The sequence below is a fragment of the Mesocricetus auratus genome, unplaced genomic scaffold, assembly GCF_017639785.1.
Source record: "Mesocricetus auratus isolate SY011 unplaced genomic scaffold, BCM_Maur_2.0 Super-Scaffold_100024, whole genome shotgun sequence".
NCBI lineage: Eukaryota > Metazoa > Chordata > Mammalia > Rodentia > Cricetidae > Mesocricetus > Mesocricetus auratus.
This window is the reverse complement of record NW_024429205.1, coordinates 20,926,614-20,949,290: the sequence shown is the minus strand read 5'-3', so window position 1 is coordinate 20,949,290 and position 22,677 is coordinate 20,926,614. Positions and strand designations below refer to the sequence as shown.

At 40.6% G+C, this 22,677-nt stretch overlaps 1 protein-coding gene across 3 annotated transcripts in view; it reads right to left on the bottom strand.

Annotated features, from left to right (window-relative positions):
* Positions 1-22,677, bottom strand: part of Babam2 (BRISC and BRCA1 A complex member 2) — a 391,454-nt gene that overhangs the window by 350,346 nt on the left and 18,431 nt on the right. For all 3 annotated transcript variants that reach the window (XM_040730653.1, XM_040730654.1, NM_001281577.1), the window contains 1 exon segment: positions 8,283-8,359. In XM_040730653.1, the coding sequence (XP_040586587.1) occupies positions 8,283-8,359 (77 nt within the window).

The following is a 22,677-nucleotide window of genomic DNA, read 5'->3' as shown; positions in this document are numbered from 1 at the left end:
GCTTTCCAAAGACTGTGAAACTATAGAAGCTCACAAGTATCTATGTTTGTATGAGCAAACTACACTCACTAAAGAGTTTGTTGATGAGAACAGAATTTGGTCATCTAAAGATAAATATTATATAGGCTTAAAAAGTTAAATTTAATGGCAAATCTTGTAATAATTAACCGTTATGACAATACATCTCTTAGCTATAATAAACATAAAGTTACAAAATTTGCTCAAGTAGTAACATATGCTGTCTTCATTCTTGCATAAAGATGTTAGGCAAAATAAAAGAAGACTTAGAAACGGAAAGAAGCTAAGGCTCATACCACAAATGCACATTAACACAGAGGTAATTCTGATTTTTTTCAATATTATAAACAGAATTAGTTTGGAAATAGTTTTCAATTAAGGTACAAAGAAAGGAAGTTTAATGGCCATGGCCTAAATATCATACAAAACAAAATAACCTTGTTCTTGGAAGCACTGACAGAAACAAATTTATGTTTGCAAGTGGGAAAAACAGCAATGCTGCAATAAACAACTCCTTGTATAATAAATAACCTGCAAAGACCAAGTGTCTGCGGGTACAAGGCAGACACAAGGAACAGAATACCACATTCTCTCTAACACTGTGACCAACACATATCTGAGCACTCTGATTCATGAATTCATGTATCTACCACCCATGCACTCAATCCTAATTAGTAATGATGGCTGAAGCCATTCTTTACTCTCTCATTGGCTACCTGCTCAAAGGGTACATTGGTTTTGATTTTCTAAACTAGGGCTTACTTATCATAATTTATGTAGTTGATTTTGTTTATTTTTGATAAGTCTACTGCAATTTCAACAGATCTTAAAAACAAATTCCCAGGGCTAGAGAAATGGCACAGTGGTAAAGATTGCATACTGCTCTTGCAGAGGATCCGAGTTCAGTTCCCAGCATCCATGTCAGGCAGCTCACACGCACCTAGAACTCAGCTCCAGGGGGAATCTGAGACAGTTGTCCCCTGATGGCACCTGCACTCACAGGTATACACCCACACAGAGACACATAATGAAGAACAATAAAAATCAATCTTAAAAGATAAAAATAAGAAAAAAAAACAATTCCCATCTCTAAACTTACAGAGGTTTTTGTCTTGACCTCCAGACTGAAGCAGTAGGCTACTCACTCCATGGAGTATAAATTAGAATAGGTTTTTAAGACAAGATGTAAAATGGCGCCTTAAGCCCCAAACCTTTCTAAAGTCTAGCAGTTTAATTCATAATACCATCTTCCTCAAAGCTTCTATGGAAACCTTCTAGCCCTGTACCTGCTGCCACACCCTGGTTCTAACACTAAACCTAAGCGTTTTGCCAACATCCTTCTGAAGGTTTTCTATAGAAAGTCAACAATTTCAGAAAGAAAAAGCCTGGAAAAGGGTTCGGTCAATAAAGTGTTTGCCACTCAAGCATGAAGACTGAGTCTGAACCACCAGAAGCCACATAGAAAGCCAGGTGCAACTATCCACATCTGTGGTCTCAGAGCTGAGAAGACAGATACAGATCACCAGCCACTCTGACCAAATCAGTGAGCTCCAGGGAGACCTTGTCTCAAAAAAAACTAAGGCAGCCAGGCATGATGGCACATGCCTTTAATTCCAGCACTCAGAGTCAGGGGTAGGCATATCTCTGTGAGTTCAAGGCCAGTCCTGATCTACATAGTGAGTCCCAGGACAGCCAGAGTGAGACCCTGTCTCAAAAAATCAAACAAACCAAGGTAAAGAGTGACTGAGGAAGATACCTGATGCCAACTTCTGATCTCCATATGCATATACACATATACACACGCATGAAGAACACACACACACACACAAACACACACATGCACACTTTCAAAAAGAAAAAGGTCCATTCCACTAATTCACTGAACTCAAGTAAATAAAGTTTTCATGACCAATAATTTCTTCCCATCTATTTATTTGGCTGTGGGCTGCTTAAGGCCAGGATCTTAGTATTAAGATTTATCCAATAGTAAACTGGGGGTGGGAGGAAAAGAGGAGGGGATGGGGGATGGGAACATGATGGATAAGGATGGCAGAGTTGGGGAAGGGATGGAGAGGGAGAGCAATGAAAGAGGTATCTCGACAGAGGGAGCCATTATGAGGTTAGTGAGAAACCTGGGGCCAGAGAAACTCCCAGGAATCCACAAGGATGATCCCAGCTAAGACTCGTAGCAATAGTGGAGAGGGTGCCTGAACCCACCTTCTCCTGTAATCAGATTGGTGACTACCCTAATGGTCATCATAGAAACTATATCCACTAACTGATAGAAGCAGATGCAGAGGTCCACAGCAAAGCACTGGGCCAAGCTCCACGAGTCCGGTTGAAGAGATGGGGGAGGGATTATATGAGAGAGGGGAATCAAGGTCATGATGGGGAAACCCACAGAGACAGCTGACCTGAAATCATGAGAGATCATGGACCGACAGCTAGGAATCCTGTGTGGGACTGACCGACGACCTCTGCATGATGGTGACAAGAGTTGTGTAGTTTGGTGTTATTTGTGGGGCCCTTAGCAGTGGGACAAAGATCTGTCCCTAGCTCATGAGCTGGCTTTTTAGAACCCATTCCCTATGATGGGATGCCTTGCTCAGCCTCGATGCAGGAGAGAAGAGCTTGGTTCTGCATCAACTTGATATGCCAGGATTTGTTGATGAGGGTGTGGAATGGGGGATGGAAACGGGGAATGGGAGGAGAGGAGGGAGGGGAAACTGTGGCTGGTATGTAAAATAAATAAAAAATTTGAAAGAAAAACAGATTTATCCAATAGTCACCTATTTATTTATTATAGAACATACAATAGGCTAAATAAGTCTTTAGTGTATAATGACACCAAACAATAGTTTGATAGAATACACCTAATATATGATGAATGTCAGGTTTCATGTGAGAATCTTACAGTAATAAGGAAACATATCATAGTATAACATAAATTCACACACCTAAAAAGACTATGGGCTGACTATATATTTATTTACTCTTCCTTCTAACTCCCACCATTAATCAAACTAAAAAAAAGATTTAAAAAATGCCAACACAAGGAAGAAGATTAAGAGAAAAAAATAACAATCAGTAGATGGGAAATCTCAAAAAATTTCTAGAAGACAGAATGCAGACGGAAACCGGTGCATGATAGGACAGAGTATCCGTTGTCTCACACATAATCCAAGGAAATGACTGATGGGAAAGAAGCCGTCGTCCTTCCAGATACCCAGTGTGAGGAGAGAGAGAATGAGACACAGGGCTGTGAACAGGGAGATTAACTAAAAGCTCCTCAGGGAACAGTTCATACAGCTTCCTGCCTGACGATGGCCAAGTGTGCACTCCAGGAAAGAGAAAAACACAGGAAGTTCACTTTTGAAAAAGGATAAAAACTATTTTTATGATAGCTAGACTTCGAAATAGGACACCCAGAGGTCCTCCAACTAAGAGCTAGGCCACCATGCAGTTGCACACTTTAAGGAGGTCTACTCAACTATCTAGAAGCTCTAGACAGGACTTTTTCTACTATCTTAAATGGTAGTCACCTAAGACCATTGGAAAACAGATATTCACATTACAATTCATAACAGTAGCTAAGTTATAGTTACAAAGTAGCAGCAAAAACAATTTGATGTTTGGGGGGCCGCCACAACTTAAGGGACTGTATTAAAGGGTCACAGCATAAGGAAGGTTGAGAACCACTGCTCTAGAAAAACAGGAAGAGAAATAAAATATGCTCTCTGCAGATATTAAAATAATAATGGTAAAAAGAAAACATTTTAAAAATATATTTTGTTTGCTGGGCGGTGGTGGCACACGCCTTTAATCCCACCACACAGGAGGCAGAGGCAGGTAGATTTCTGTAAGTTCAAGGCCACCCTGGTGTACAAATAGAGTTCCAGGACAGCCAGAGCAGCAACACTGAGAAACCCTGCCTCGAAAAGCAAAAAAAGAAAAACCTATTTTTTCCTTTTGTCCTATTTATTTATTTTTCTCCTATGTGTGTGACTGGGTGTGCATGCAGCATGCATTTGGAAGTCAGAGGACAACTTGTGGGAGTCGGCTCTTGAACTGGTTAAGCTGGTTTTTTTGTTTCATCTTGTTCTAAAGATTTATTTTATTTTCAATTGCAACTGTACATACGTGCCAGTATATGTACATGTGAGTGCAAATGCCATCACAGCCCAGAAGAATCAGATCTCACAGAGCTGGACTAACAGTTGTGAGCTGCCTGACACTGGTTCTAGGGATTGAACTCAGGTCCTCTACAAGAACAGTTTGTGTTCTTAACTGCTGAGCCATCTCTCCAAACCCCTGGTTAGTTTTAATTGCTACCTAAAGTCATCCAAGAGAAAAGCCTTGATTGAGGAATTGCCTAGAACAGACTGACCTACTAGCATGTCTGTAGGGGACTGTCTTGATTACTAACTGATCCAGAAGGGCCTTTGGTCAGAGTGTTTGATCACAGCACAGAAAGAAAACTTGAAGAGTTCTGAACTTCACCAAGCAGGTCCCAGGGATTGAACTCAGGTCATCAGACTTGTCAGCAAGCACCTTTTACCTGCTGAGTCATCTCACTGGTCCTGAAAGCATTTCTTAGGTTGCTAATTTTTGTTCTTTGAAAGACTGTAACATATACTGCACTCATAACATAGGAACAGAGAGGAAGAAAGAGCTCTTAAGATACCTAACTGTAATGAAGGTAATAAAAAATGTTGGGCAGAGCTGTAGGAAAGGCATAAGCAGAGGAGGTGAGAACAAACTCTATCTGGGCAGGTTATTTGAACCTGGATTCCAGTAACCTAAACAGGTGGCCTATTTCCTAAGAAATCTCCCAGTAATATATAGAATCTTTAATATGTAGGCCTACACCTCAGAAATCTCTGGGGCCTTGGATAGCAGATCAGTGTTTACCATGGCGTACAAATGAACTTTGGGAGCCCATTCCACATGGAGGGATGCTCTCTCAGCCTGGACACATGGGGAAGGACCTAGGTCTTGCCCTGGATGAAATGACAGACTCTGGAGATCCCCCCCAAGGAGGGCCTCACCCTCCATGGGGAATGATGTGGGAATTGGGTGGGGGGCTGGGGGAGGGTTGGTGATAGGACAAGGGAGGAGGGGTGGGAGAGGGAGTTGGGATTGACATGTGAAGCATGCATGCATGTTTCTAAGACATAATTTATTCTAATAGAAATTAAGTATATATATATATATATGCCTACAAGACAAGGTAAAATATAAGGATAATAAATGCAGGAGCAGGCCCACACAGCCATTGTGTATTTTATGAACTGGAGATTTTATAGAACACAAATTGTTAATCTTGAAAATGCAAAAGAAGAAAACAGAAGACAAATGAAAGCAGTGCAGGAAAAAAAGAAAGAAGCAGAGACTAATATCCTTATCCTGTGAAGTGTGAAGCCAAAAGACATTATCTGTAGTTCATGGGAATCCAGATAAACGAAGCATTCATCACTACTGCACAGAGATCATCCAGCTGATAACCAGGCTGAGTCATGCACTTACCAAGAATTTTTGGGACTGTTCATCTAATTGTATGATGCAGCATTTAAAGTGACCCTGGGGGGGGAGAAAAGGTGGGGGGTGCTACAGATGTTGATCCACAGAAAAGCTTTTCTCTAGCCTTTGTAAGGCCCTGAATTTGATCCCTAGAGTGAGAAAAAAAAGTACAAATTCTTGAAACTACAAGGTAAATGGCACAGGAGCCAATAATGGTGATGTACTTACATTAAAGAGGAAGAGAGAGATAAAGGGATGGTGAAAATAGGCTAATGCCTATCAGGGCAGGAAGTCAAAAGATAACATCTAAAGCTAGCCCGTCAGGAAGCAGGCAAAAGCATATTACTGAGAGAAATGGAAATCCTCAGAAGGACTAAACTGAAACCACTTCTAAAAACGATGATGGCTTCCTCAGAAAACAGGAGTGGGAGGGGAATGTGGGGCAGGAGACCAGTGCTTCCTGATATTTCTAATTTCAGCACTATCTCCACTTCATTCACGAGTGACTTACTTTCATCGCTTCTTTTCAATTTAGTTAATTCTTTTGGAAAAAAAGTAGCAATCTAATTCTATCACCACTTCACACACAGGCAAATTTTTTTGTGTGTGTTTGTGGTTTCCTGAGAATGATCTAATAATGCAAAGTTAACAGGTCACCTTGTAGCTAGGTGGCAGTGACATTCATCTTTAATTCCAGCACTCAGGAAGCAGAGACAGGCGGATCTCTGTGAATTCAAGGTCAGTCTGGTCTACAAAGCAAGTTCCAAGCCAGCCAGGGCTGTTACACAGAGAAACCCTGTTTTGGGGTTAAAAAAAAAAAAGTCACCATGTCCTAAACTTCTCTTTTACTACTGCTTTTGGGAAATTAATACAAAGCAATTCTAGAGAATACTGAAATGTGGTACCTGCTTGTTAATGAGGATAGAACACAGTCAGTAGTCCAAAACACACAGTTTACCCACCCATCCCATCTCGTGTGTGTGTGAGAGTGTGTGTGTGAGTGAGTATGTGAGTGTGTGTGAGAGTGTGTGTGTGTATGTAGGTGCACACATACATGCAAGTACAAGAGCAATCATACAAGTGCATCTGGAGGCTGTAGGGAGAGACCTTACATACCCGTAGAGCTGACCACGCCCATGTGGCTGTGTTCAAAGATACGCAGAACAGACAGGGGATAAAAAGAGTTAGGGGGAGTTGGGGGGAGGGCACAGGAGGAGGGGAGAGAAAGGGAGAGGGACCTGGAACTGACTTGTGAACCAACCATGTTTCTAATCTAAATTTAAACATAAAAATAAAAAAATAAAAAATAAAGAGTTAGGGGGTGGAGACTCTTTCTCTTTGGGTTTCCCTACAGAGGTCAGAGGCCAAATTTTGTTATCACTCCTCAGGCACCACCCACTTTGTATTCTGGGACTAAGTCCCTCATTGAACTGGTACTTAACCAAGTAAGCTAAGCTGACCGACCATAAACTCTAGGGATCTACCTGTCTCGCTCTCCAACCCTGGGATTATAAGAATATGTCCCTCCCTGCTCAGCTTTTCTCATCGTGGGTTCTGGGGATCAAACTCGGATCCTTTACCCTGAAGGCACTTTATGGCCTGTGCCATCTTGTCTCTAAGAACCACATCTTTTATTCTTCCTTTTGTAAGAACAGATAGATTTGAATACCCTGTTCTCAAGAATAGGTTTAAGAGAGAAAACGCCAAGTGCAGTTACTGACACTAGCAAAGCAGAGCTATTATCACGTTCACAGTAGGCGAGAGCTTCAGTCCCGTGCTGGTGACAGAGAGGGGCTGATACAGCCCAGACAGATGCTGCAGATGCTGGCCTGCATCCAGGGATGCACCTTGTGCATCACCTAGGCAATGTTGGAAGCATTCAGTACAGAAACTCAGGCCACTCTTCACACATACTCAATTTAACCTGAACAACATATCTCCTTAATTTTGGAAAAGTAGCCAACATCTAAAACCAATTTTAAGGGGAAAAAAATCATGTAAAATTTCTGGCCTCCAGCTTCTGAGGCCAGAAGCAGTATCCTCAGAGATAGGGCATCCCAAGCTGCCACCTTAGTCTGCTTTCCTAGTTTATAGTATCAGTCTGGCCCTTGCAGGCCATTTGCATTTCAAACCCTTTCAATAAAGGCCATAGCATGTTGGCACACATAGTCTATGCCTAGAGTCTTAGAGAGTGGATTATGACAATGGATTTACAGTAGTGGGGACATCAGACATTCTTACCTAAAAACCTATTACTAAATAGGTATTTTAAATGGTACATCTTTTCTTTCTTTACATTTTTTGGGGGGTGGGGACCACAGCACACACGTGAAAATAAAAGGACAGCCTGCAGGATTCAGTTCTCTCCTGCCATTGGATCCAGGAATCAAACCCAGGTGGTCAGGACTGGTGCAAGGTGCCGCTACCCACTGAACCATCTTGCAGGCACAGAGCAATGAGCCTCTTTATTGAGGTATTATCTTAGGGCTCCCTCAAAAAAAAACACAGAAGCACTGTTGTGCTTGCCTTGAATTTAAAATAGCAGGGCTATTCCACTACAACAGGATCCCTGCCGGCTGCCTGGCTTTGAATACAACCAGGACCGCGTGGCAGATAACAAAATAGTAACTACTAGTGGGCAGTGTCAGAAATCACTCTGAGCAGCCGGAAATAAGAACCAAACCACAACTTCCAATAATTAACTCTGTGTCTATATTTCCGTACAATGATCATCATTTACTCACATTTTAATGTCTCTCCAGCATACGGTATGTGCAGTTTGAAACGGTCACAGTTGGGTCCAGGAGTCAATGATGTACAGCTTAAGAAATCCAGGGGGAGAAAAAGATTTGTAAGAACAAAATTGAAAAGTCCACATATTTATGACGCTTAATAAAGTAAATAAAAAGTATTTCTTATACATAAGAGGCTTAAAGAAGAATATGGAGGCTTCTACTTGTCATGAAGTCTAAGACAATAAATGAATGAGACTTAATCTGAGACAAATTATCTCACAATAAAACTTCATGCTTTCTAACAACAAACACCAAGTGCTTAAGTCCCTCTCAAAAAGAAGTCTATCTTGACTTTTAAAACCATGTATATCATCCAAAACAGGTCTCTAGTCCTTGGAGCCAAGAACTGTATATGCAGAGAATTTTTATGGTCATATTTTAAACATAGATTCTTAGCTTTCACTTTGTTCATACAAAAAAGAGCCCACTTTTGGCCTTTTTCTAGTGGCAGATGGTTTTCTTTCTTTCTTCAAAGGTACGATGCTTTCTCTAGATCTGGCGCACTGTACCATTCATCTGCAGGAAAGCACGACGCACGGTACTTGATTTCAGATAAAATGCAAATGCAAAAGATGGGGATGAGTGAGTCAGCCAGGTCTCAGCATTTGGGATTTTAGAATTCTATGACTTCACAAGGTTCGACAATGGGCTCTGCTTTTCTTATGTGCTTACTTTGTAAGGCATCTTAGTACCTTCCAAGTCAGAGCTTCAACTGCATGGACACAGCCCTGATCTGAAAAAAATACTCATAGGAAGTTGATGAAGGAACTTCAGGTAGATTCCAGCTCGGTGCAACCACGCCCAACTTTCTCAGTTTATTTCCCACATTATTTGTTCTACCTTGTACAGGCAGCAGTCTTTTAAAAACGTGGAATTGGTTCGATAAATAGGACTCTTCTGATTAAAATCCTCCTTTGTGCCTGGTGAAAAAGCCAACTGGATTGCCACCACTTGTGGGACCCTGAACTATCTGCCTCTTGACAATTGATCATCATCATCTTTTGTTGTCCTTGTCCTTGTTTACTGTGGTCCATCTGCATTGCGCAGACTTTCTCCTTGGGTGTATGTATCAGCCTACTGCATGTGCTGTCCCTGCCTGGACTGCATGTCCCAGGGTGTGGCTGGGCCCTCCATGCTGCTGAAGCTTTGATTTCATCTCCAGAGCCCCCCTTGATTTCCCAGCGTGAAGCAGCAGCGGCTTTACCACAGCACCCTGTTGTTTCTGTTTCCTTCATGTCTCTGACTTATTTATTACTGTTTCATCCTCAGTGGAACTAAAATACCAACAGACGGTAGACTTTGGCTGTCTCTCTGATTGGTGTTCCTAATGCACAGAGCAATGCTCAGTAACCCTCACTGAAATGAAAATAAAAGACCTGGGCACTGCATTAAACACAGCGATGGCAAAAGGTGGTTTAGGATGAAGACCTATATTGTGAAATGTATCTTTTACACATTTCACCTCACCTCAAAAACTGAAAATGCGCTATTTTAAAGTTTAACCAGGATAGGGAAATCAATTCTACAAATCTGGAAGTCCATTTTTTTTCCTAAAATCACATTTATATAGTGTGCATATGCACATGTGCTCAGGTATGCCACAGCACACATGGGGAGGTGAGAGGACAACTTGTGGGAGTTGATCCACCCCCAACCCCTCCCCCCGCAGTCCCCCACCCCACCCCCCACCCCCTCTACCTGTGAGTCCAGGGACTGCACTCCTGTCCAGTCTCGCAGCAAAAACTTTTACCCACTGAGCCACCTCACCAGAACTCAAGTGAGAATTCTTGATAACATCAAAAGAGGTAATTTTTCTACTAATTTTTCTACTACTACTTTTCTATTACTTTATTTCAGAAACTTTTGCAGTTAATTTACACAAGAAAATGTTCAGCATAAGCTTCATGTACAGCTACCCTTACAGTCCCATCTCATCAACATGACTCCTAGAATTGGTCTGCATCTGCTTGCTAACCATGGCTTGTTTTCTCAATCCAACTGGAGGACTCTGGTGCCAAACACAGCAGTAGGCACACAGATGAACTCTTCATGTGTACCAAAAATCACAGTTCAAAACTTGTCACTGAAGCACAGCTCGTGGGTACTTAGAGAGGGCACTGGGATTAGAAATCGTGTCTAGGGAGGGCACTGTGTGCACCAGGTGAGCATTCCAACCAGCATGCAAGAAGATAAGAATTTTCTGAATGAGCCAGGTGTGGTGATGCATGCCTTTAATCTGAGTATTTGGAAGGCAGAGACAGGCAGATTTCTGTGAGTTTGAAGCCTGAGTGATTGACACCGACAGGATGGCCAGGCTACATAGACAGACCCTGTCTTAAAAAAGGAGGGAGGGAGGGAGGGAGGGAAGGAGGGAGGGAGGGAAGGAGGGAGGGAGGGAGGAAGGGAGGGAGGGAGGGAGGGAGGGAAGCCGAAGCTTTGCTGAATGGATGTATCAGCCTATCAAACATTGTACTTGTTTGTGATAAGAACTGCTGGCACTGGAAGCTTCTCTCATCCCATCTTGAAAAGAGGAATATATGATCACTGTGGAAGGCCCTCTCTTAGAAGATCAAACACTGAGCCCAGAATTTAAACTGTAAATCATTTCTTAATATTTTTCTAACATTCATTGGGCATGCTTTAAGTGACAACTACCATTCTATGTTCTGGAATTAAAGTAGCCCCATTCACAGCAACCTTCTAATTTGGGTACAATTATCATTTCCATTTACAGAGGAAGTGAGTGAACCCCCTGGGTGATATGCAAATAAGTTGCTAGGAAGTGACAGAACTACAATCCGGACCCAAGATGTCTGACCACAGAGCCCACTTTACAAATCACTGGACTAAACCATCTCTCAATTAATTAAAGTGGTGACCACTAGAATTAATGAAAAGATAGACAGTTTTAACAAGTGATATTTTATTAACAAAGTACCAGGAATGCGAAGCAAATACTGATTACCAAAAAGATGTATTGATCAGCAAATGGAGGGAGGGGAAAAGGAGATGAGAACCAAGTATAATAATATATGTGAATAAGGACTACCAAGATAGCTCAGGAGGTAAAGGCATTTGTCACAAAGCCTGCCAGCCTGACTACACACAGCAGATACCCATCCCTTAATAGTTGTCCTGTGACTTCCATATGCCCTGTGGAATACTCGCACCCATACACATACGCACATGTATGCACACACACATAATTTTTCCCATTAAAAATATATATGTATGACAATAGTACAAAAAATCCATTACTTGGCATGTTAACTAAGTAATTACCAACAAAAGTTCTACAATGTACATTAATGAAAATCACTTATAAATATGTATAAGAACTGACTGTGCACACATCAACCAATGACATAAAAGATAATAAAGTCCTTGACATGTGATTCTGGAGATCTACAACACTGATACCCTTGATTCATTTAGCAGATTATTCATGAAAAGCCAAAAAATGGTGAAAAGTATTTTTTATTTGATTCCTCTTTAAAACGTCTATTCCTAGTTATTGATATAAGATTCAAATTATTAAGGTGTCTGTACAAAATGAGAAAATGGTTGATTTCACGGTACTTCACAGAATTTTAGTTGGCCAAACACTAAAGTAAATTAATCAAGTTCCATGCAGGCATGTCACGATCATTAGAACATCAACATTTTTAACACAATGCAAAATACAAGAAAACATGCTTTTTGGCTTAAGGCTAGACCTACTTAATTCAATGCGGTCTGAAAAAAGCAGTGAGTTTGGCAATTTCTGTTTGTTAAACCATCTAAAAAGGAGAAAAATAGATGAATTCAGGGTTCCTTCCCTGAAAGTGCGTCAGTTTCCTTTACCCTGACTATTAATTCACCATTTGGCATGTTCTTCTACATAGCTTCCTGTTTTCGTGATAATGACGTTTGTGCTTCACCAACAACACTCAACATCCGCTAAGACGGAAGCCTCCAGCTTTGGCAACTTTAAGGAACAGGTGACGGTGAAATAAAATAGGCTCCAAGACCAATAATTGCCTTGTAAATAACTCGAGTCACACGCTGCAGTGAGTAACTGTTAGCTGATATTCACCACATTTTTCATTTTATAGAATAGAGTGCTTCTGTTTTTTTCAAGATTACATTGAACATCAGTAACTTTACTCAGACTAAATTACTTTCAAAATGATCACGGCACCCAGACTGGCTGACATCTTAACATCTACCTAAATAATCTACAAAATGCAAAGGCATTCAAACCAATTTTAGGATTCAGCCCTTAATGCAATTACCGCACATACAGCCAACAAGGTGAAGTCTTGCACCCCCTCAAAGCAAACCCAGGAATTAAAACGAGTAAGAAGAAAGTAGCAACATTATACTATACTAAATCTCTTAAACCATTCTCCAGGGAAATGGGACTATCCACTTAATAAAATGATTTTCCTGACACACCGCATGCACATCTCTGTATCACTAAAATCTAAAAGGTATTTCTAGAACCCACTAAAAAATTATGCATTTAATTCCTAAAATAGAATATAAAATAACCATTACCAAAATAAGTGACTCATCCCAAAAGGTTTTTTTAAGCATCACAAAATTGAAATATTCAAGAAAACATGTTTGTGTGGCATCAACTAGTATTCCCAACTTCTATGTAATATCTCCATTTACAAATGATAACTTTCGACTTTACCTTAGAACATGGAATATAAAATGTTGGTTGGTCGTCGGGTGCTGGTGGCGCATGCCTTTAAACCCAGCACTCAGGAGGCAGAGGCAGGCAGATCTTTGTAAGTTCGAGGCCACCCTGGTCTACAAGAGCTAGTTCCAGGACAGCCTCCAAAAGCCTGTCTTGAAAAACATAATGTTGGTTGGTATTCTTCTGACAAGTCAGATTTAAATTGCAATGTGATTCTAGCAGGAATGATAGACTCAAATATTCCTTTTAATCTATAACAAGGAAGTACATGGTGGCATGTGCCTTTAATTCAGAGGCAGAGATAGGTAACTCTCTGTCTCAGTAAATTCAAGGCCAGCCTGATCTATACATCAAGTTCCAGGACAGCCAGGACTGCATGAAGACCTGATCTCAAAAAAAAAAAAAAAAAGCAACAAGGAAGTCCTTTAATTTCTTGGGACAGATGCTAAGCTCACCTACTGCTAATCCTTTTCTAACAGGCACTCCAATAACACAATAAAGGAAAAAAAAGGAAAAAGTGAGTAACCTCAACAAGAGTCACTGATAAAATCGAACAATTGTGATTTTTCAAAATCTCTGTAAACTAATAATAAAAAGGAATAACTTTAATTTAATAAAGAGGACCCTACCAAAAAAATCTATACTAACATCAAACTTAATAACAAAATATTCTCCCCCTGAGTCAAGGAGATGAGAATGTCTGCTCACACCACCGCATTCTCCAGTGTGTCAGGTTCCTAGGCAGGACAGAGAAACGTGGCGGAAAGAGAACCCAAAGGCTGGAAAGAAAAGAAAAAACTTTGTCATCTGGAGTTAACATTTGCATGTATAATTTTTTTAAATTTCCTGGTGCACTCTTGGATATTAGCTGAGCAATGTTGAGTGACCAAGACATAGGGAAAATCAATTTTATTTCTTTACACCCTCAACAATCAAAAAAAATGGAACTTCTAGGAAGATGCCATCAAAAATAACATGCTGGGCAGAGCGCTTACATAGTGCATGCAATGGTTTGAGTTCAATCCCCAATACAGCCCAAAAATAACAAATCAATATCAAGTGATCTAGCACAGATATAAGTATCACAACAGATTGTTAAGATCTTTATGAAGAAACCTACTATTGTATTAAAGGGAAAATAAAAGAGAAAGGAATCGTGGTATGAATTAAAAGACTCATAATGAGAAAATATGTCAACACCTTATTTAAATAGCCCCAAACTGAACAATTTAAATGCAATTTCAAACACAACACATGATATCCATTGGCTAAAGGATACTTAAATAAAGATATAATAAAAATCAGAAACATTTATATAGCAATGATATGCACTGGATGAAAGAGTGCATATTATTATGATTCCATTATTTAAAGTTTAAAATCATAAAAAGTAATAATGTGTGTGTAAAGTGACAAAGTATTATGATGGATTCCATTGTTTTTTTCTGATGAATAGTACTCCATTGTGTAAATGTACCACATTTTCTCTATCCACTCTTCAGTTGAGGGGCATCTAGGTTGCTTCCTAGTTCTGGCTATTACAAATAATGCTGCTATGAACATAGTGGAACAGACATCCTTGTTGTATGAATGGGCATCTTTTGGATATATGCCTAAGAGTGGAGTTGCTGGGTCTTGCGGTAGGTTTATTCCCATTTTTCTGAGGAATCTCCATACTGATTTCCAAAGTGGCTGAACAAGTTGGCACTCCCACCAACAATGGAGGAGTGTTCCCCTTTCACCACATCCTCTCCAGCATAAATTGTCATTGGTGTTTTTGATTTTAGCCATTCTGACAGGAGTGAGATGGTATCTCAGAGTTGTTTTGATTTGCATTTCCCGGATGGCTAAGGATGTTAAGCACTTTCTCAAGTGCCTCTCAGCCATTTTAGACTCCTCTATTGAAAATTCTCTGTTTAGTTCTGTAGCCCACTTTTTAATTGCATCCTTTGGTGTTTTGGAGACTTGCTTCTTGAGTTCTTTGTAAATTTTGGAGATCAACCCTCTGTCAGATGTGGGATTAGTGAATATTTTTTTCCCATTCTGTGGGCTGCCTTTTTGTCTTGCTGACTGTGTCCTTTGCCTTACAGAAGCTTCTCAGTTTCAGGAGGTCCCATTTATTAATTGTTGATCTCACTGTCAGTGCTAGTGGTGTTATGTTCAGGAAGCTGTCTCCTGCACCAATTCGTTCAAGGGTACCACCCACTTTCTTTTCTAAGAGGTTCAGTGTGGCTGGATTTATGTTGAGGTCTTTGATCCATTTGGACTTAAGTTTTGATCATGGCAATAGAAATGGATCGATCCGCATTCTTCTACATGCCAGCATCCAGTTATGCCAGCACCATTTGTTGAAAATGCTTTCTTTTTCCCATTGTATATTTTTAGTTTCTTTGTCAAAGATCAGATGTTCATACATGCGTGGGTTAAAATCAAGGTTTTCAATTCGATTCCATTGGTCTACCTGTCTATTTTTGTGCCAATACCAAGCTGTTTTCAGGACTATAGCTCTATAACAGAGCTTGAAGTCAGGGATGGTGATGCCTCCGGACGTTGCCTTGTTGAACAGGATTGTTTTGGCTATCCTGGGTCTTTTGTTTTTCCATACAAAATTGATTATTGTTCTTTCAAGGTCTGTGAAAAATTGTGCTGGTATTTTAATGGGGATTACATTGAATCTTTAGATTGCTTTTGGCAGGATTGCCATTTTTACTACATTGATCCTACGTATCCAAGAACATGGGAGATCTTTCCATTTTCTGAGGGTTTCTTTAATTTCTTTCTTTAAAGATTCACAGTTCTTGCAATATAGGTCTTTCACTTGTTTGGTTAGCGTTACCCCAAGGTATTTCATGTTGTTTGTGGCGATTGTAAATGGTGATGTTTCTCTGATTTCTTTCTCAGCCCTTTAATCATCTGTTTATAGTAGGGCTACTTGCAGGCAAATGGATGGCACTAAAAGAAACCATCCTGAGCAAGGTAATAGTATTCCACAATGGAATACTATTCAACAGAAAAAAACAATGGAATCTTGAAATTTGCAGGGAAATGGATGGCACCGTACTGAGTGAGGTAACCCAGTCACAAAAAGAGAAACATGGCATGTACTCTCTCATATATGGATTTCAGACATAGATCTGGGGAGTGCCAGCCTACAATCCCATGGCCAGAGAGTCTGGGTAACAGAACCTTCATTCAGTGGCAGACTCCCACAGCTAAGCACTGAGCTGAACTCAAGAAATCCAGTGACAGAGAGGGAGGACTGATGACCAAAGGCATTAATACTGGGCTGGTTTAACCCCCAGAAACAGCTGACCTGACAAGGGTTAGCTCTTAAATCCAGGCTGATGCCTGGGAATCCAGCATGGGACTAATCAAGTCCCCCTGAATGTGGGTGTCAGTGAGGAGGCCCAGGTAATCTATTGAGCCTTGGGTAGTAGATCAGTATTTATCCTGGGTATACAAATGGACTTTGGACTCCCATCCAACAATGAGAGATGCACTCTCACCCTGGACTCTTTGGGGAGGGTCTAGGCCCTGCCCTGGATGAAATGACAGACTATGGACACCCCCATGGAGGGCCTCACCCTCCCTGGGGAAATGAAAGGATATTGGGGGGTTGGTGGGAGGGCACGGGAGGAGGGGAGGGAAACAGAGAGGAACCTGGAATTGACATGTGGAGCAACCTTGTTTCTAATTTAAACTTAAATTTAAAAATAAAAATATATATATAAAGAAAAGTATTATGATGGAAATCAAAATGGTTTAACTATGAAGAGAGAAAGAAAAGGCAAGTGGGAAGAAGCACACAGAAGACTCCTAGGATGCTGACATTTTATTTGCGTGCATGCGTGGTGTATAAATGGGAGTACAGAGACCAGAGGTCAGTGCTGCTCTATCACTTTGCACCCTATTCCTTTGAGACAGGGTCTCACTGAAACTAAGCTGGAGCCCAGCAAACCCCAGCGATCCTTCTTTCTTTGGCCAACCAACATAGTTACTCACAATACTGGGTTACAGGCACATGTGAGGCAGTGCCAAACCTTTTCCTGGATGCAGAGATCCAAACTCAGGTCCCCATGGTTTCAATCAAGCTCTTACCCTCTGAGCCATCTCCCACCCCCCAAAACTTTATTTCTTGACCCACATGGTCAAGGTGGTCATGTTTCAATATCTACTGAACGTAGATACATTTCACACATCGTCCACCCCTGGAGCTGGACTTTCTATGGTCATTAGACTAGCACAGTGACCACACACACACACACACACACAAGTTCACATTTTCTGCCTCAATGACAGTAAATAATTTTTTTAAACAACTTACTCTTGTGTGTTTCCTCCTTCTGCATTAGAATTCTTTTTAACTTAACGGAACTAGAAAGTTTTCCGGAAAGTTGTGATCAGAGACACACATTTATTTTTTTCCAAATAAAATTCACAACTATTTGTTGAGCATTCTGTGGCAGGTACAGAAGTTGCTAGAGATAAACAGTCTTTGTTCAAGTGACCATGTCAGACAATCCACAAAAATCTTGGGGAGAGAAGGGTTAAATACATATGTGTAATAAATTAATCCTCATTACATGAAATACAGCTGACACTGATGTCCACAGCTGCTTCCCACCCAGTTCTTTAGGAGTCCTAGAGGAGGGATGAGCATCACACAATCCAAATGCTTTATGCTGGCACTTTCCATTATAATGGACGTAATGCAAATAATATAAACACAGGCAGTTGTCAACCAAATCTCTCATATAACTACTGAATAACTGGACACTAGTCCTAGGGTACAACACATGTTGCCAATTTAGCATATCTTCCATTAGTATCCCCATAATTTTTAGATGTCTTTTCCAAATATAATTGGCAAAAAATGCCATATTATAAATAATATAAATTATAAGTATTGCTTATTTCATTTTATGCCATTTTAATTCAGATTTTGTTTGATTTATAATTTAGAGAGAGAGATTATAATTAAGCAAAATGAATGTATTGAGATTCATAGCCAAATTGCTTGAACTATGCTATATGCCTCCAAAATTCATATGATGAAATCTAATCCACAGTGTGTTGACATTAAGAGGCAGAAGCTAAATAGGTCACAATGAATGGAACTAGTGCCTGAGTGAAAGAGGCCGGTGAAGTCTGTTTGTCCCTTTGTCCTGTATCATGAGAGGACACACAGAGTGCATCTATGCACAATGGCCCTTCAAGAGCTACTCAATTTGCTGGCATTATGACCTTAGACTCCCCTGTCTCCAGAATTCTAAGAAACAAACTTATGTTGTTAACAAATGATCCAGTTTAAAGTCTGTGCCATAGCCATTGAAACAAAGACAGGGTGGGTAATTGGCAAAGTTCAGAGATCACAGTTCTGAGAGTTACAGAGAGGCATCTCTTTTCAAGAATCTTGTGCTATAATCAGAAGACAAACATCCCAACAGTAAAGTCAAGACAATTTAAATAACAAGTCGAGACAACAATAGATGCAAGGCACAAAGCAATTAACATGATTAATTGCCAAATTAGTGGTTAAAGAATATAAGCACAATTAGATTTAAGACAGCAGAGACACTGTTTTCAGCCAAGTAAGAAAACGAAGTTTCTCTGAGAAAATGGCCTCTCAGAATGAGCTGAATCTGGTCAAGAGGGGAATGTAGAGCACTTCCCCACCACTGTCCTGAAGCGGGAACAAGATGTAGGTGACAGAGTTCACTGCATGGCTGCAGTTCTGTCCCACAGCAACCCTGGCACACAGCTGACAAGGCCTGTGGAGCTGCTTTCCTGGAGCAAGCTGGAGGTGGACAGCACAGGCATTCAAGAAACACCTTAAACAAGTCACACAAATGTCACAGAGCAACTGCTGGTAACTCTCACACATATAAATGTTGTAAAGGCCAAGGTCAGCTTACACATGATTTGTCTACATCTAACATACAATATAATGGTGTAAAATTTTTATAAGCCATTTTCAACAAAAATATTCTTGTAGCTGGTCCTAAGTGGATGCCCATCCTAACTTTAAATTCTGGAGCTTTTTCTTTTGTGTCATATACATATTCTTTGAATTCCTGACTGTAGGGAGAGATCTTAGGCACCTGTAACCGCTGACCACACCCGCTTGGTCGTGGTCACAGGTACGTAGTAGGGACTAGAAATAGGAGCTGGGGGAAAGGAGGTGCACTCTTTCTTGGGGCTGTGATCATAGTTGGAGACCAACAGAGAGAGCCTGCTCAGTTCTCGGCTTCTGGCGTGGCCACAGGTACAGGTGCCTAAGATTTCTCCCTACATCTGACTTTATGGGCAAGTATTTTACCTATGGAGAATATTTACGTTGGCATGCTCTGGAAGCATGTTTTTGAGGGAAGCAAACTAGCAGATCAAAATCTGCTTCCCTTATTAATTTTCAAGTCATATGCTTTATTTATCCTGATTATTTCCACAGTGCCTCATACTATCCAGCTCAATACATACTATCTATCTACCTACATACCAACCACCTATCTACCTCTCTGTCTACCTCGCATCTATCTCTCTACCCGTCTTCTATCTATCTGTCTATCTACCTATTTCTTAGACAGGATCTTATCTGATAGCCCAGGATGGTCCAAACCTGGGCCTCTCCTTCCTCAGTCTTCTAAGTGTGCCATCTATCTTATGACATTCTTACAAAAAGGAAATCTGGATGAATACAGACAGTTCAATACAGTGTTTATGAAAGACTGAATTGAAATCATTCTTTTTAGTCAAAATCCATGCATCCTTGTAAACCCAGCATTTGGGAAGTTCAGGTTAGAGGATCAAGAGTTCAAGGTCAGCCAGGCGTTGGTGGCACATGCCTTTAATCCCAGCACTCAGGAGGCAGAGGCAGGCAGATCTTCAGAGCGAGCTCCAAGACAGCCTCCAAAGCCACAGAGAAACCCTGTCTTGAAAAACCAAAAAAAAAAAGATTTCAAGGTCAGGGACTGGAGAGCTGGAGTTTGGTGGGCAAGAGCACTGGCTGTTTTGCAGAGAACAGGCTTTGATTCCAAGCGCCCATATGGTGCCTCACAATTGTCTGTAACCCCAGTTCCAAGGAATCTGATGCCTTCTTCTGGCCTCCTCAGGCACCAGGCACACACACAGTGCACAGACAATCACGCAAGCAAAACACCCAGACATATAAAATAAAATAAATGCAGGTTTTAAAGTGCTCAAAGGTCATGTCTAGCCACATAGCAAGGTTGAGGCCAAGCTGGGCTGCAGTAAGACACTATCTCCATACAAACAAACAACAACAAAAGCCTTGTTTCTTAGTATAATCCAAAAACACAAAGTAATGTTGCTCTCCTGTGTTTTCATTTATCCAACTACTGAAATTATGAGAAGTCTTCATACTTATAAGCAGCCACCATATTTGCTTAAAACTAATTGCATTATCCAGTTTTGTCTCTATTCTAATAACTACATTATCTAGTTCTGTCTCTATTCTAAGACAAAATTCTAAAAAGGACAACTTCTGGACTGTCAGAATGGCAAAATCTTTCTAACACAGGTCTGTTCAAATTGGAATCCACAAGTAGCTCTGGTATATAAACTGTTATTAATTCACAGAAACTCAAGTAAGAATGTTAAAACTGGATATGACAGACTTTGGGGATCCCTGTGGAGTGCTTCACCCTCCTTGGGGAGCGGAGGGAAGATAGAATGGGGGGCTGGAGGGGAGAGGGAGCGGGGATTGACATATGAAGCCGGCCTGTTTCTAATTTAAATTAAAAAAAATTAAAAAGAACTTACTATCACTTACAAGAATTATAAAATGCAATGGTGGAGTTTTAATTAAAATTTCCATTTATACTAAAAAAAATGTTAAAACTCCAAGGCAATGTGTAAAAACAATGTTAAGTCTGATGGTTCCAATGAGGAAAAAAATAAAGACAAGCCTGGTGGTTCAATTTTTTCACTTCGTTTTTCTAATAATTCATCTTTATGATAAACTACAAAAATATCAGTAAGAAACTGGATAATTTTTCAACTCTGCTCTTGCATCAGATTCCTCTCAGAAACATTTCACCGATTCTTTAAACGCTGAAGGCTGCAGGATATCCAGATAAACTGCTTTTCTTTGATGCCCCCAATCTTTCTACTCATCTGGCTTTCTCACAAGCATCACAAACGCTATTCCTTTACTCCTCAGTGCTGTTTTAGCTCTACTAAGCTGACAGCAATATCGATACAGCCCACCGCCGAAAACGTTATCACCGGAGTCTCTCACTACTCAGACCCGGAATGCAGCTTCCTTTGGCCACCCACACCACCTTTGCTCCAGTGAGAAGACTGGTGACCCTATTTGAGGAGTCGCCCCGCTTTACAGTATGAATGCTGGCATCACTCACGGAAATATGTCACTAAAAATTCTAAAGCTAGCACAGCTTAGTTTAAATCGCATGCTTCCACATCTCTTTTTAAGTGGCGTTATTCTTTGAGAACTTTGTGCAATGCGTTTGGATCACATTCACCTCCTCCTCCTCATTGTTCCCAGATTTACCAGCCTTTCCCTACCCACACCACTCTGTCCTTTTCCGTGTTGTTTTTACGTCCATCAAGTCTCTGTGCTGCCCATATATTCTTGACTGTGTGAGCTGCCACGGGAGTGTGGTCAGCTCACCAGGGCTACCTCTTCAAGAGAACTGGCTCTCCCTCTCTCAGCAGCCATCAACTGCCAATAGCTCCTCAGCTAGGGGTGGGACTTCCGGCCTAACACCCCTCTCCATGCTAGGATTTGATCTGGCTTGAGAACAGTTCCAAAATAAAAAAATAACAATAATAATAAAGCATTGGCATGTGACATCCTGAACTCATGATCAAAAACCTGTTATTCCTTCAATTCTGATAATCTAGCTATACTTACAATTTTCCATTTGAACTATACAACATTACCGATTTACAAATCCCTTTAGTTTCTTATACAAGTATGTACAAAGATACACATAATAAATATATTTATTAAAAACTTGCCAAGCCGGGCGATGGTGGCGCACGCCTTTAATCCCAGCACTCGGGAGGCAGAGGCAGGCGGATCTCTGTGAGTTCAAGGCCAGGCTGGACCGACAGCCTCCAAAACAATTCAGAGAAACCCTGTCTCGTAAAACCAAAAAAAACCCAAACAAACAAAAAACTTGCCAATGGGGGGGGGGGATTGGAGAGGTGGTTCAGAGATTAAAAGCACTGGCTGCTTTTCCAGAGGACCTGAGTTCAATTCCCAGCAACCACATGTGGTTCACAACCATCTGTAATGAGATCTGGTGCCCTCTTCTGGAGTGAAAGCAAAACAACGTATATATAATGAATAAATTTTTTTTTAAAAAACTTGCCAATAGCAATTCCAAAAGGTGTTTTTATCTCACAAAAATATAATGAATACTAAGGAAAAATAAAATATGTAATGCTGTGCTCTGACATCACAATACTGATAACCCATTACCATCAAACCAACCCACATAATGTTACATTGTAAGAAATAATTCTGGTGAGGGGGAGGGAGCTGGGATTGACATGTGAAGTAAGCTTGTTTCCAACTTAAATTTAAAAAAAAGGGAAGAGAAAAAAAAAAGAAAGATTCTGCAATGCTAGTAACTACGTCATACTTTTAGTTAAGACTTGCAATATCTTTCA